The 14653-nt window shown below is 45.1% G+C and overlaps 1 protein-coding gene across 3 annotated transcripts in view; it reads right to left on the bottom strand.

Moving 5' to 3' along the window:
- Positions 1–360: 360 nt before the first annotated feature.
- The window catches only part of HDHD2 (haloacid dehalogenase like hydrolase domain containing 2), an 80125-nt gene continuing 65832 nt past the window's right edge, over positions 361–14653 (bottom strand). For all 3 annotated transcript variants that reach the window (XM_029580458.1, XM_029580466.1, XM_029580476.1), the window contains 3 exons: positions 9320–9536; positions 3532–3595; positions 361–641 (listed from right to left, as the gene is read on the bottom strand). In XM_029580458.1, the coding sequence (XP_029436318.1) occupies positions 538–641; positions 3532–3595; positions 9320–9536 (385 nt within the window). In that variant the 3' untranslated portion in view covers positions 361–537. The remainder of the gene's footprint in view (positions 642–3531; positions 3596–9319; positions 9537–14653) is intronic.

The following is a 14653-nucleotide window of genomic DNA, read 5'->3' as shown; positions in this document are numbered from 1 at the left end:
TGGCCCTGACCACAGTGGGAGGACTGAAGGCATGTTTCTAGAGGAGGAGCCTCGTGCAGATTCCCCCGGCCACCTAAGCAAGCTGGCTGAGGCGAGGGGAATGAAGACGAAGAAAACCAAAAATGAGTCCGTCCAATTTAGAACTGAGAGAGACCAAGTATTAGGGATCGCACTCTTTATGCAATCAGGCACACATTCTGCATTCACTGCTGCTTTGTCGCACCCCTTGCCTTATTTAAACACTGTATTACAGTGAGAACACTGCTAACCTTTTGGACATCCTAACTGCTCCCCTTTTCCTGAAGGAAACAAGTACTACTAATTTTTCTTTCAAACAAAATGACTATTCACAAATAAATGTTTGTTTTTAAAACAATCTGACTTTTTTTGATTAAAGGTCCAGTAGGAGACAGAATAAAACCTGCAGCCCTAATTGGACTGCCGAGATCCACCCCATTCATGTTATATATATATATCTTTATTGTATTCCTTCAACAAAGCATCATCGTTCTATCGTTCAGGCTGCAGTGATCTTCCTTAGAGCAGATTCTGTAAGATGTGATTTACAGCTTCAGCGAAGCTGTCGCAGATCAAGTAGGGAGCTGGGTTAATTTTACCTTCATCTCCTGCTCGATACTTCCCTGCAATGAAAGGTAAACATCTTCAACAAAAGGTGTCAGCAACATAAATAAGTGGTGGGTGAAATGACCAACTAGTACAAAACTTCAAGAAATCACACTGAGCTATTAGGGGATTCCAGGGTTTAGCAAGGAGCTCCTCAACATGTTAGACGATATTAATCATGTCATTGCTATCTCATATCTGCTTTGGTTCTACCCAGATAAAAAATAAATTTTTAATCAAGTTTTTCACTAGGGAGCTCCATTGTTGATTTTTCAGGGTGAAAATAAAGTCTAGCTTGTTTTCCTGTCACAAATTTTCCAAGTATAGACTGATGGTTCAAGCAGCTGAATAAAAACTCCACCCGGATCTCCTAGTAGTCCTTTCTAAGGAGATTTTGCTATTTTGGATGAAACAGACTGATAACTTTATGTTATGTTCAGTTGGACTGAGAATAGCCAGCGCCAGTGCACACAGTTCAAAGCATTCCAGGCTGGGTTGGTACCTGGAAAAGCAGTCATAGATCCCCAGACAAGCTCTGGAGACTTAAACTCTAACAGCTGGTACATACGAGGCCCTCAACCTGTGGTTTGCAATCCATGAGATTTCTTGGTCACAGGATAAATCTGCGTTACAAAGATAATAATGCAAAATGAAGGAAAACCAGGCTGCAGTGTTAACAGACTGTGCTTTGTCTGGAGAATAAAATCCCTGGCTATGGAATTATTCGAAGAGCTTTAATTGTACAACAGTCACAGTGTAAAATGAGGAAATATTGTTACCAACAGTAATTTGCATCTGCTGGATTCTGTGGTAAGGATTCTGATTTTATAAGAGCAGAAAAAAAGATTAGGACCTGCTGAAATAGATCAGGTACAAAAATTTGTAAGACCACACCTGTGGGCATCCCTGAAATCAAACCTTTTCTTTTTTCCTCCACTAAGTATTCTTTATGCCTTCTGGAAGTTAGACTCATTTCATCTAGTTCAGCAATAATTGCTCCTGTAGGTCGGGACACAATGATCTCAGGAGTAAGGAACTGATATTTTGGATGTGACTTGAAGTCACTTTTGAGAAATGAAATTCAATTAGATATGTGAATTACAAAATTAGAGGTCTATATTCAGACACAGTCCAGACAGCAAAGTTAGCCGGATAAACTTATCTGGCTAACTGTGGAGGCATATTCAACACTGCAGCTACACTATTGAATATAGCTGGCTATCTTAATTAATTATCTGGCTATGTAGGTAGATATCCCATGTTTTACCACTGAAAGCAGCAAATATGAATCACAACAGCCAAAGACGTATGCAGACAAGACTGACAGGCCCCAAAAACATTCTCAGTGGAAAAAGAAGAGACCTTGTTCTGATGAGAACTTTGTACTGAAAGTACGTTATCTAGATCTGCCTGTCTGTAAGTGCCTGTTTAAATAAAGAAGAAGACAGAAGGACAATGAAGAAGCTAAGCCCCTAAGCAGGAGTCATGGATCGGCAAGCAAGTCCAGAGGTCAAAAAGACCCCCACAGTCGGAAGAGGGAGCGGGCGAGTCTGAGACAGAGAAAAACATTCTGGCATAACAGCTTGGCATACAGACATGACAATTCTCCCCCCGAAGAAATGGGGAGGGGGGGAAAGACCTGCAATGCAGCGAAGACCCTCCACCCACCATGATTATGCAGGAGCTTATGTATATTTATCAGCTGGAGAGTATAAGATGGGGGGAGAGCAAATAAGGAGGCAAAGGATGCCCAAGGGGGAGCGAATCCTGAGAGCGAATTGAAGCAGCCCACGTCCGCGGCTATCGAGGTGGGAGAAGACTAAGTGTGACCAGGAGACCAGAGGGAGGAGACGCCCTGAAGAAAGACTGTGGTGAGCAGTCTGAGGTGATGGAGAGCCGAGAGCAGTCCGACAGCTCTGCCAGTACAGAGCCTGAAACAAGCCCCCAGAAAGACGGTAGCTTTGCCAGAACCTGTCCCAGAGTCAAGTCTCCTTGCCTGTCCACACTCTCCAGCTCGAGCCTACTTCAGAGGTAAACAGGGGCGATTGCCTGAAGCTGTAGCAGGGGTAAGTAAGTTAGCCATAAGTTAATATATTAAGCAGGCTAAGGTTTATGGCATGTGTGAACTCACCCATGATACTGAACTTTCTTTAGGGAAAACTGAATGCTTAGTTAGCCAGGATGTTAGAGACAGGAATGGTTATTTCCTAAATGCTATATCCTGTGAAATCTGACAAAAAAAAGTCTGTTTCTGAGGAGAAAAGTCTTTTTCCTGACTTAGGATTGTGAAGTAAGGTGGGAGGGCAACTGAAAGTATCCTGTAGCAATCAGGTCCTGCACCCCTAAACTTGCTTACAGTTAACTATAGCCAACTAAGTAGGACAGCTTTGACTCGACCAGACTTAGCCAGCTAAGTCATCTGGCTAACTTTGAATATCGGAGTTAGCTGGGTAACTTAAGCGGCTAACTTAACGCCTCCGCTTTGCTAAATACACAATTTTATTAGTTTTCCTGTTTAAATTTAAAATAGTGCACGTGTCAAAACAATAGGGAAAATGGCAAAAGAAGTCTTCTGTGTTCTTACTGTTGGTATTTCGTAAATGCCTATGGAAAACAGGCGGCAATGTCAGTGGACTTGGCAGCCTTTTGCCTGCTTGACCTTTAAATGCAGGACAGTAAGACCACTCGCTGCTTCCGGCCTAGCATCCCCCGGCGCTGATCTAAGAGGACATTTCCTTCACTGACTTGCAAGCGTAAGTGGTGGAAAACAGAAGGCGAATTTCCGAAAGCCAACAAAACGAAATTGAAAATCGAGCATTGGATGCAATGATCCATCCATTTCCTGCAACAGCATTGGTTCAGGCATTTCACACTCCTGTACAAACGAGCCTTGTCAAAACTACTTACCAGTCTTTACCAGAATACCTAGCATGCCAGCATTCTGAGCGCCGCCAACATCGTCTCTGCAGTCCTGCCAGAGGGAGGAAGGACAGAAAGGGTTTTAACTGGCGCGTTGGATGTAATTCAGACTCTGTAAATCTCTCAGTGTACATATTTAATATGTTGTGCACAGTTTTCAGTCTAAATATGCAAATGAAATCTAAAACATTTTTGAAGCTACTGTTAATAGAAGGGAGCTGTGATCACATACATTTTTATTTTATTTACTTATTTGGAACCTGCTAATGCCAAAGTCCTAGGCAGTGAAGCAAAGAACATACATAATCAGTATAAAATACAGATACCAATAGAGAGGAATAAAAGCAACTCCACATCCTGACCGACCTCCCCCATCCTCAAACGCTTTAGATTACGCCTATCAGCTACAACACCACTACGGCACTGTTGCTCTATCTAAATGTACCTTTGTTCTTTGTCACACTCATATTGGGTTTAGTCTTGAAGACTGTTTGTCTGTTTGATTTGTTGATTTTTACTTTTTTTACTCTTTACTTATAATGTTACTCATAATGTTATTTGTTTATGACAACTTGTTTCAATGTAACGCCACAGCTGCGATTGTTCAGTTTTAATGGAAACCGATCTGATTTGATATCTTCTTTCAAGAATGTCGGCATATAAGAATTCTAAATAAATAAATAAATAAATCCAGGCCTGTTCAATGAAAATTACCAGTGACAAATACTCAAAGGTTCATATTACTGATCGTGATTGTAGGAGTGCTCAATTAATTACTAGGTAATCCACTTTTTGAGATTTTGCATATTGGAGCCAGAGGAGTCACTGGATTTTTTCTCTTATGTGGCTTCTAATGAAATTTAAAATACAGGAAAAAGTCAATAAAAATACAAGAGAAAAAAATCATTTCAAAGGGTTTGCCAATGTAATTTATTACATTAGCTTTATGTGCCCAATTATTTTTGCTGGAGGGGCAATATCAGGGGAAAAAATTGTATTATGGGAAATGGTTAGAGGCGGTGGAATGTTGGTGTCTACGGCATCTCAAAACCCTCCCCACCCACCCAGCTCTCTGGAAGGTCAGCAGCACACTTTCCATCATCTTCCTACCCCCTCCACTCATCCAACCTCCCACCTCACTCCACATGCACACACACAGCTTCACACATAGTCTTCCCTACACCTCTTCCCCCACAGACACACCATCCTCCCTCCCGCTACACACATACATATAACCCCCTCAAAATACCATACTGAGATTGTGTTTGTTACAACTCGGCATGCAACCCCTCCTCCAACATCCCCATCTCTCACATACTCCCCCACCAAATCCAGACGCTCCCCCCACACACAACTCTCAACAGGCACCCTCCGCACCCCTCTACTCAAAGTCATCTCCACGTCATCTCCCACTCTCTGCAATATCCTCCCTGTAGCCTCAGGTTTGCTTACAGATTATAAGTGTTTCAGGAAAGCTTTATTGTTCTGTGAAGCTTTTACTGGTTATGGTAATTTTTAAATTAGTTTTATTCACTGTTTTCCAACATGAGCAGTCTGCCTGGTAATATGGCGGAATATAAGTATTATAAATCCATAATATATCGGGCTAGGCAGTATGTCCGTCAGTGCTCGCGCATGTTCCCCAGCCCGCCGCTAGATGGCGCTATAATATATGGGGCTTGGTAGTGTGTCCGTCAGTGCTCGCGCATGTTCCCCAGCCCGCCGCTAGATGGCGCTATAATATATGGGGCTTGGTAGTGTGTCCGTCACTGCTCGCGCATGTTCCCCAGCCCGCTTCCCCGTGTGCCGCGATCGGTGCGCCCGGGCCTTCATCTTCGCCGCGAACGGAGCGTGTGCCGCGGGACGCACTCCATTCGCAGCATGCCGGGTTCTCCGCTGCTATTTTCTGCTCAAGGCGAAAATGGAAGGCCCCCATGTGCCACGAACGGCGCGCCGGGCCTTCATCTTCGCCGTGAATCCCGTGGCATGCTGGTGAGAGAGAATGTGTGTCGGGGAGAGTGAGAGAGAGCATGGGAGGTAAGAGAGGGTGGGGAGGGTGTGAGAGAGAGCATGGGAGGTAAGAGAGGGTGGGTGGGGGGATGCTTTAGTGTGGGTTTCAGAGAGAGGGAGCCTATATGAGGGGAGGGGGATGCCTGTGAGAGAGAATGTGTGTGTGAGAGAGGGGGGTGACAGAGCATGGTTGATAAAGAGGGGGGTGGGGAGGGTGTGAGAGAGAGCATGGGAGGTAAGAGAGGGTGGGTGGGGGGATGCTTGAGGGTGGGTTTCAGAGAGAGGGAACCTATATGAGGGGAGGGGGATGCTGGTGAGAGAGCATGTGTGTGTGAGAGAGAGAAGAGAGTGTGTGGGGGAGTGCGAGAGACAGGTTGCTAAATAAACTTTGCCAGCCCTGGCTTTAGCAAATCTGCCTCCACATCCCTTGCCCTGGGTAAAAAAAAGTTTTCCTTTTTAGTGAACGGCGCGCCCGCCCTTCATCTTCGTCGCAAACAGCGCAGGTCCTGCGGCATGCCGGTGAGAGAGAATGTGTGTCGGGGAGGGTGAGAGACAGCAGGAGGGTGTGAGAGAGAGCTTGGGGGGGGGGGGGCAGCCAGTGAGAGAGAATGTGTGTGTGAGAGAGGAGGGGGTGAAAGAAAGCATGGTTGGTAAGAGGGGGGTGGGGAGGGTGTGAGAGAGAGCATGGGAGGTAAGAGAGGGTGGGTGGACCTGTGCCATGCCGGTGACAGAGAATGTGTGTCGGGGAGGGTGAGAGAGAGCGGGAGGGTGTGAGAGAGAGCATTGGGGGGGGGATGCCGGTGAGAGAGAATGTGTGAGAGAAGGGGGGTGAGAGAGCATGGTTGATAAAGAGGGGGGTGGGGAGGGTGTGAGAGAAAGCACGGGAGGTAAGAGAGGGTGGGTGGGGGGGATGCTTGAGTGTGGGTTTCAGAGAGTGAGAGCCTATATGAGGGGAGGGGGATGCCGGTGAGTGAAAATGTGTGTGTGAGAGAGGAGAGGGGGTGTGGGGGAGTGCGAGAGAGAGAGAGCTTGGTAAATAAACTTTGCCAGCCCTGGCTTTAGCAAATCTGCATCCACGTCCCCTGCCCTTGGTGAAAACAATTTCGTTTTTCCTTTTCAGCTAACGCTTCCATACAAGAGCATATGAGCCAATAAAAAGGCTCGCCGCCCGGGCGTAGGTCGGGTACAGTTGCTAGTAAATAAATAAAATACACACTCAAGAAACACAAACCATATAGCCCCATGGCACAAACCCTCAACACACTCAATCTTAACTCTAACACCCCACATGACCCTCAGTATGCGTAACCACCTCATCACATATCCCCAACATCCCTTCCCCATTATATATTATCCCCCCTCCCCCCTACAGACACATAAACGTGTGCAGGGCTGAATTAAAGGGTGGACCTGCTAGGCAGCAGCCAAGATGGGTGCCAAAATGTTATTTTGAAGGGATGTTAACTTCTTAGCCTGCCTGGGGCACCTGAACACACCCACGCACAGATACATAGATTTATTAGCCTGCCCGGGGCACCTGAACACACCCATGCACAGATACATAGATTTATTAGCCTGCCCTGGGGCACCTGAACACACCCATGCACAGATACATAGATTTATTAGCCTGCCTGGGGCACCTGAACACACCCATGCACAGATACATAGATTTATTAGCCTGCCTGGGGCACCTGAACACACTCATACACAGATACATAGATTTATTAACCTGCCTGGGGCACCTGAACACACTCATACACAGATACATAGATTTATTAGCCTGCCTGGGGCACCTGAACACACCCATGCACAGATACATAGATTTATTAGCCTGCCTGGGGCACCTGAACACACCCATGCACAGATACACAGATTTATTAGTCTGCCTGGGGCACCTGAACACACCCATGCACAGATACATAGATTTATTAGTCTGCCTGGGGCACCTGAACACACCCACGCACAGATACACAGATTTATTAGCCTGCCTGGGGCACCTGAACACACTCATGCACAGATACATAGATTTATTAGCCTGCCCGGGGCACCTGAACACACCCATGCACAGATACACAGATTTATTAGCCTGCCTGGGGCACCTGAACACACCCATGCACAGATACATAGATTTATTAGCCTGCCTGGGGCACATGAACACACTCATGCACAGATACACAGATTTATTAGCCTGCCCGGGGCACCTGAACACACTCATGCACAGATACACAGATTTATTAGCATGCCTGGGGCACCTGAACACACTCATACACAGATACATAGATTTATTAGCCTGCCTGGGGCACCTGAACACACTTATACACAGATACATAGATTTATTAGCCTGCCTGGGGCACCTGAACACACCCATGCACAGATACATAGATTTATTAGCCTGCCCGGGGCACCTGAACACACTCATGCACAGATACACAGATTTATTAGCCTGCCCGGGGCACCTGAACACACTCATGCACAGATACATAGATTTATTAGCCTGCCTGGGGTACCTGAACACACCCATGCACAGATACATAGATTTATTAGCCTGCGTGGGGCACCTGAACACACTCATGCACAGATACACAGATTTATTAGCCTGCCCGGGGCACCTGAACAGACCCATACACAGATTTATTAACCTGCCCGGGGCACCTGAACACACCCATGCACAGATACATAGATTTATTAGCCTGCCTGGGGCACCTGAACACACTCATGCACAGATACATAGATTTATTAGCCTGCCTGGGGCACCTGAACACACTCATGCACAGATACATAGATTTATTAGCCTGCCTGGGGCACCTGAACACACCCATGCACAGATACACAGATTTATTAGCCTGCCCGGGGCACCTGAACACACCCATGCACAGATACACAGATTTATTAGCCTGCCCGGGGCACCTGAACACACCCATGCACAGATACACAGATTTATTAGCCTGCCCGGGGCACCTGAACACACCCATGCACAGATACACAGATTTATTAGCCTGCCTGGGGCACCTGAACACACTCATACCCAGATACACAGATTTATTAGCCTGCCCGGGGCACCTGAACACACCCATGCACAGATACACAGATTTATTAGCCTGCCCGGGGCACCTGAACACACCCATGCACAGATACACAGATTTATTAGCCTGCCCGGGGCACCTGAACACACCCATGCACAGATACACAGATTTATTAGCCTGCCCGGGGCACCTGAACACACCCATGCACAGATACATAGATTTATTAGCCTGCCCGGGGCACCTGAACACACCCATGCACAGATACATAGATTTATTAGCCTGCCCGGGGCACCTGAACACACTCATGCACAGATACATAGATCTTTCTTTTCTTTGACCAGGTTGTAAGAGGAACAGCATGCACTGAGTATAATGTAAGCCCCCCACGACTGCCTACTGCAATTCTAGGTTGGAAAGTATTCTTAAGCCATATTGCTGCTTGCTATTCCTCTTTGTAATTGGGTAAAATCTCTGAATTCTCTTGGATTTACACTGCTGACTGCTGTCTGGCATCCAATATGCACGTCCTAACCATCTGCAAATCGTATAGCACTGGGGTGGGCCACCAACAAGCTCATTGCATTTTGGATCTGCGTTCAATCTAAATCCCGGTCTCCATAGCTGCCCCCGATATTTAAATTTTATAACTTTGTGTGTTTATAGAATTCATCTAATGTCTGTCACAGACTAGAAATATTAAACCTGCCATGTGTTGACCCCCTTATTGCTGATTTCACACTTACATCACCAATCATTACAGCCTCTTCTGGGGTGCACCCCGTACTTCGCAGAGCTTCTAAGAAAAAGGTCCTCTCCGGTTTTCCCACCACGGTGGCTTTTGTGTCCGTGGCATATTCCAAGCCTGTCACGAAAGGTCCAGGCCCCAAAGCCAAGCCATCCTTCCTTTTATAATATCTGGCTTTATGTATCGCTATAAGGGGAGCGCCATCCAGTAATAACCTACAGATCACAAAGAGGGAAAAAGACAGACAGACAGAGGTTCAACCCTGGAGCTCCCATAAGGATGCACAGTCAGCACTGAAAGGGGATTCATTCACTGCCCAACTATAAGACGGCAGGCAGCGAAACTGCAAGCAGCTCATCGGCTGAAATCCCAGCGGAGACTTTCAACCAGGAACACTAGGACTTAAAAAAAACCCAAAAACAACAAGGCAGGCCAGGACCTTGGTTCTGACTGCATGCAGCACGGCAGTGAAAGGAGATTTGGGACTCTGGTCTGACGGGGATGACAGGGGTTGTGTGTGTGTGTGTGTGTGTGTGTGTGTGCCGCGGAAGTGACATTCTTCATCCCGAGGTAAAATGAAAGAGCGCTGCTACAGGAACCAGCCCCTGCCAGCTAAAACAGCGTCCCTGGTCCGAGACTTCCATTCACCGTTCCTGGCCAGCAACAAGGACAAAGGAGGAACAAGAGGTGATTAAAAAAACCCCACAAGATAAAGCGCCAGGGGTTAACACCTGCAATTAGCAGAGTCAGATTACTATTCTAAGTACTTATTAAAGCATCAAAAGCAATTTATTCTGCTATATTAATGCGCCATCAAAATATGGCAGTTTAACATGGGAAAGACTGAGAATATAACCAAAAGGAGTAACCATGGGAGACTGCATTTTATAAAGGGGGAACCTGAGAGGACCCATGGACCTGGGGGACCCCGCCCTTTCCATTTGCGTTTGGGCCATCCGTACTAAACACCTTCCCAACAGACACAAAAATGGGAGAAACTCCTTCGTCAATTTGTTAATCACTTGGAGCGCTATCATTTTGCATGCTGGGTACCCCGCGACGTTTTCAGCAACCCTTAAGTCTGCACAGATGTTGGGAAAGCTTTGGAAACTGCTAACTTGGCATAAAAGCAAGTGACGGGATGTGTGAATCTCCTGGTACTACCAAGCACTGAATCACAGCGGCTACAAATCCCTCCCGGTCTTGTTCACATGCCTGCAATAAAACGCTTCAGATGCCAGCAATAAAGAGTGATGTAAGGACAGTAAAGGCGCGTCCTCCTACCTGTCCATTCCTCATGAAAGAAGCCTTAAGGAATTTATTACAAGAGGTAGAAAAGTAACCAGGAGCAGCCCAGGCGCCGAGCGTGCCCTTGAACTGCACTGGATGGTACCAAGCTCGGAGGCGCACTAAGGCCCTAAAACATAGCAGCTCAGTGTGCTGACATCTGCAATGCAATTTAAACTGAGGGCTGGTTAAATGCATTCCCCTAATTGTTCTGCTGCAGAGCAGGTCGTGATAGGGCCTCTTAGCCCCACTGTCTGTGCTGTGTTTGTCCTTTTCGTGTATCGGTCTGACCTGTGCATGGGTGTTCTGATAACAATCAGCACAGCAGCACCCTAAACTCATAACAGTGGACGTTACTAAGTGGGAAGAGCTTACTAGAAAACTCAACCCCTAACAATGGCCCCAGGAGAAAACTAAAAGCAGGGAAACAAAGGAAATTCTCCCAGATTCTTTCAGCATAAACGGCCAACTGAATTACAGTGTTTACTGGCGTTTCTAGATCAGTGAATTTGTACGTTACCAAGGAAGCAAGTTTCAAAAGTACGCGGCAGGTGAAAAGTCCACAGGGAAAGCACTTGCGCACGCTTCCTTTGTAGAGATCTGCACCTGCTTTCAAAGCAAACCCCCTACACTTTGCAGAGCCACTGCCCCTCATGGATAAGGAGGCAGACTACTGCTTGCTTACGTCTTCTAACAAAAGCTTTGCCTGCCGCGCTACAGGAACGTTAAGATGTTCAAAGTTGAAATGAGTAAATACTTCCAAACTAGCACCAAGGACTTGGGCTCCTCACTACCACACACATAATTTTGCTGTTTTTCTGACACTGTCGTATCGCTCTGGGAATACATCACACCCCCTCCCCCCTTCACCGTTGCAATAATCAGCTGTGATTCTCTTGTACATTCAGGCAACCTCATCCTTTGCTTTGAGCTGCTTTTGTTTTGACCTGATGAAGGGAATGTAAATCTCAAAAGCTAGTCAAAAAAATGTATTAGTCCATTAGAAGGACAGTTATTAAACCTTTGTGTTTGCATTGTCTGCAAGAACAGTGAACTGGTCTGCTGCCTCATAAGAAAATAAGGTACCCAAATTCTAAGAAAGCTGCCGTCTTGAACGTCATGTGGAATGATGGGCTGAAAATCCAAAAATTCTTATTAGAAAAGTATTTTGTTGCAACCAGTTTTTTAGGCCTGGAAGACTGTAAAAAAAAAAAAAAACAGTTCAAAGTGGATTTACACAAGGGACATCTTGCCTCACCAATCTGCTACATTTTTTTGAAGGGGTTAGTAAACACGTGGCCAATGGTGAGCCGGTGGACATAGTGTCTTTGGATTTTCAAAGGGCATTTTGACAAAGTCCCCCATTAGAGATGCCTGAGAAAATTAGAAAGCCATGGAATAGGAGGCAATGTCTTTTTGTGAACTGCAAACTGGTTAAAGGATAGGAAACAGAGAGTAGGATTAAATGGTCAGTTTTCTCAGTGGAGAAGGATAAACAGTGGAGTGCCTCAGGGATCTGTACTGGAACCAGTACTTTTTAATCTACCTTATAAATGGGCTCTGACCGACGGCCCGCAAATGTGCAGTAGAGAGCAGCTCTACCGCGCATGCGCGGGCGAGCACGTCAGTCAGAGCGGAGTGTGCCTGAAAAAAAAAATGGCGCTGGGAGGAGCAGGAGCGGTGGCGGTGAGGAACACGAGCGGGAGGAGCAGTAGCAGTGGCGGTGACAAGCAGTAGCGGCGGCATGCGCGAGGGAGGGGACCCCCCCCCCCCGGAGATCTTCAGTCTGCTGGTTGTGGATGAGCTGAAAGGGGAGGGGATTGAGAGAGGGGGAGTGACTGAGGGGAGTGAGGAGAGAGTGAGGTGAGGGGGGAGGGAGGAGAGAGTGAGGGAAGGGGAGGGGGAGGGAGGAGAGCGTGAGGGGAGGGGGGAAGGTGAGAGGGAGGGAGGGAGGGAGAATAGAGGGGGGGGAGGGAGAATGAGGGGGAGGGAGTGGAAAGGAAATGGACCGAAAAATTTTTTTTAAATGTAGCCCGTTGTTACGGGCTTAACGGCTAGTATATTTATAAATGATCTAAAAAATGAAACAACTTAAGTGTTCAAATTTGTAGACGAGACAAAATTATTCTGAGTTGTTAAATCACAAGCAGATTGTGAAAAATTGCTGGAGGACCTTGCAAGATTGATGGGGTATTCAAATGGCAAATTAAATTTAATGTGGACAAGCGCAAAGTGATGCACATAGGCAAAAGTAACCCACATTGTAGTTACACGTTAGGCTCCATGTTAGGAATTAGCATTAGGAAAAGGATTTGGACATCATTGTGGAGAATAATTTGAAATCCTCAGTACAGTGTACAATGGTGCTCAAAAAGCAAACAGAACGTTAGTAATTATTAGGAAAGGAATGGAGAATGTCATAATAACTTTGTATCGTTCCATGGTGATGCAGCACTAGAATACTGTGTGCAATTCTGGTCGCTGCATCTCAAAAACGATATAATTGCATTGAAAAAGGTACAGAGAAGGGCAACCAAAATAGTAAAGGGGATGGAATGGTTCCCTTAAGAGGAAAGGCTAAAGAGGTTAGGGCTGTTTGGATAGAAGAGATGGTTGAGGGGGAATATGATAGAGGTCTTTAAGATCATGAGTGGAATAGAACAGATAAATGTAAATCATTTATTTACTCTTTCAAATGCAAAGACTAGGGGACATTTCATGAAGTTAGTAAGTAGCACAATTAAAACAAATTGGAGAAAATTCTTTTTCACTCAACGTACAATTAAGCTCTAGAATTTGTTGCTGGAGTTTTGGTTAAAAATACACTGGCAATCAATAATATAATCACACAAATAATCAAAAAAATATCATATAGTGACATATAATATGTTATAAATCTTTATTCATTTTTCCAAAAATATTATAGAAAAAACCTCCTTAAAAATTTTCTAGATTTCAAATAGACCAAAGGAATACCAATATAAAAAGGAGTTTTGGTTAAGGTAGTTAGCATAGTTGAGTTTAAAAAAGGTTTGGACAAGTTCCTGGAGAAGTCCATAAACAAGTAGACTTGGGGAATAGCCACTACTTGTCACTGTGTGTTAGCAGACTGGGATCTATATACTGTATGGGATCCTGCCAGTTATTTGTGACATGGAATGACCACCAATGGAAACAGGATATTGGGCTTGACAGACCTTCAGTGTGTATGGCAAGCCTTATGTTCTTAAATTTTACTATTCCTGGATATTTGCCTATCAGAGAAAACTCTACTTCTTAATCCTTGGATAGCATTGCAAGACTTTTTAGAATGGGGAAAAAAGGGTTAACTTTAGATCAATTTTTGTCAGACAAAAGGAGAACTATTAAATCCTGTCGACAATTAAGAGAAGAATTCAATCTTTGCAATAAAAATTTTTATGCCTTCCCTTCAAGTGCAACATTTCATTGATTCATTGTTTCACGGAAATGACTCAATCTTTGCATTAAATGCATTTGATAAAGTAATACTAAGCTTCCCTTGAGGTAGAGGATTAATTTCCTATTTATATAAAGGTATTAAAAAATAATCATATTACTGCTCTGCTTGTTGATTTGCTGATTAAATGGCTTTGAAAGTGGGAGTGGATTTTCTAAAGAGAGTTTCATGCATAAGTTGATTAGTGGAATCCACTAGTTTATTGCATTTTTATACATAATTTCTATTTATCCAAAGAGGGCTTAACAAAAAAAAAAAAAAGGGCTGGATAAGCATAGAGGATCCCTTATTATCAAGAAGATGCACTGCCCGGAGCAGTGATTCAACCTAAAATCGTACTGAAACGACTGTATTGAGCTTCCAAGAAAGATACGAGGTAACCAGAGCAGTAGTTGCATGGAGGTAACTGGCTGGACATGTATCATGTTACTGTGCTCCTCTGCTCAGGTAAGTTGTCCAACGTGTGGGGACCCTGAAGGTTCATGTACTGCATGTATAGTAATGATTTCTGGGTGAACAGGTTTTCTTCTATTTCTGGATCTGCATTTTGTTAAGACAATGGAGCTC

This window comes from Rhinatrema bivittatum, chromosome 1, assembly GCF_901001135.1.
Source record: "Rhinatrema bivittatum chromosome 1, aRhiBiv1.1, whole genome shotgun sequence".
NCBI classification, from domain to species: Eukaryota; Metazoa; Chordata; class Amphibia; order Gymnophiona; family Rhinatrematidae; genus Rhinatrema; species Rhinatrema bivittatum.
The sequence above is the reverse complement of the archived record's forward strand: the minus strand, read 5'-3'. Positions and strand labels throughout refer to the sequence as shown.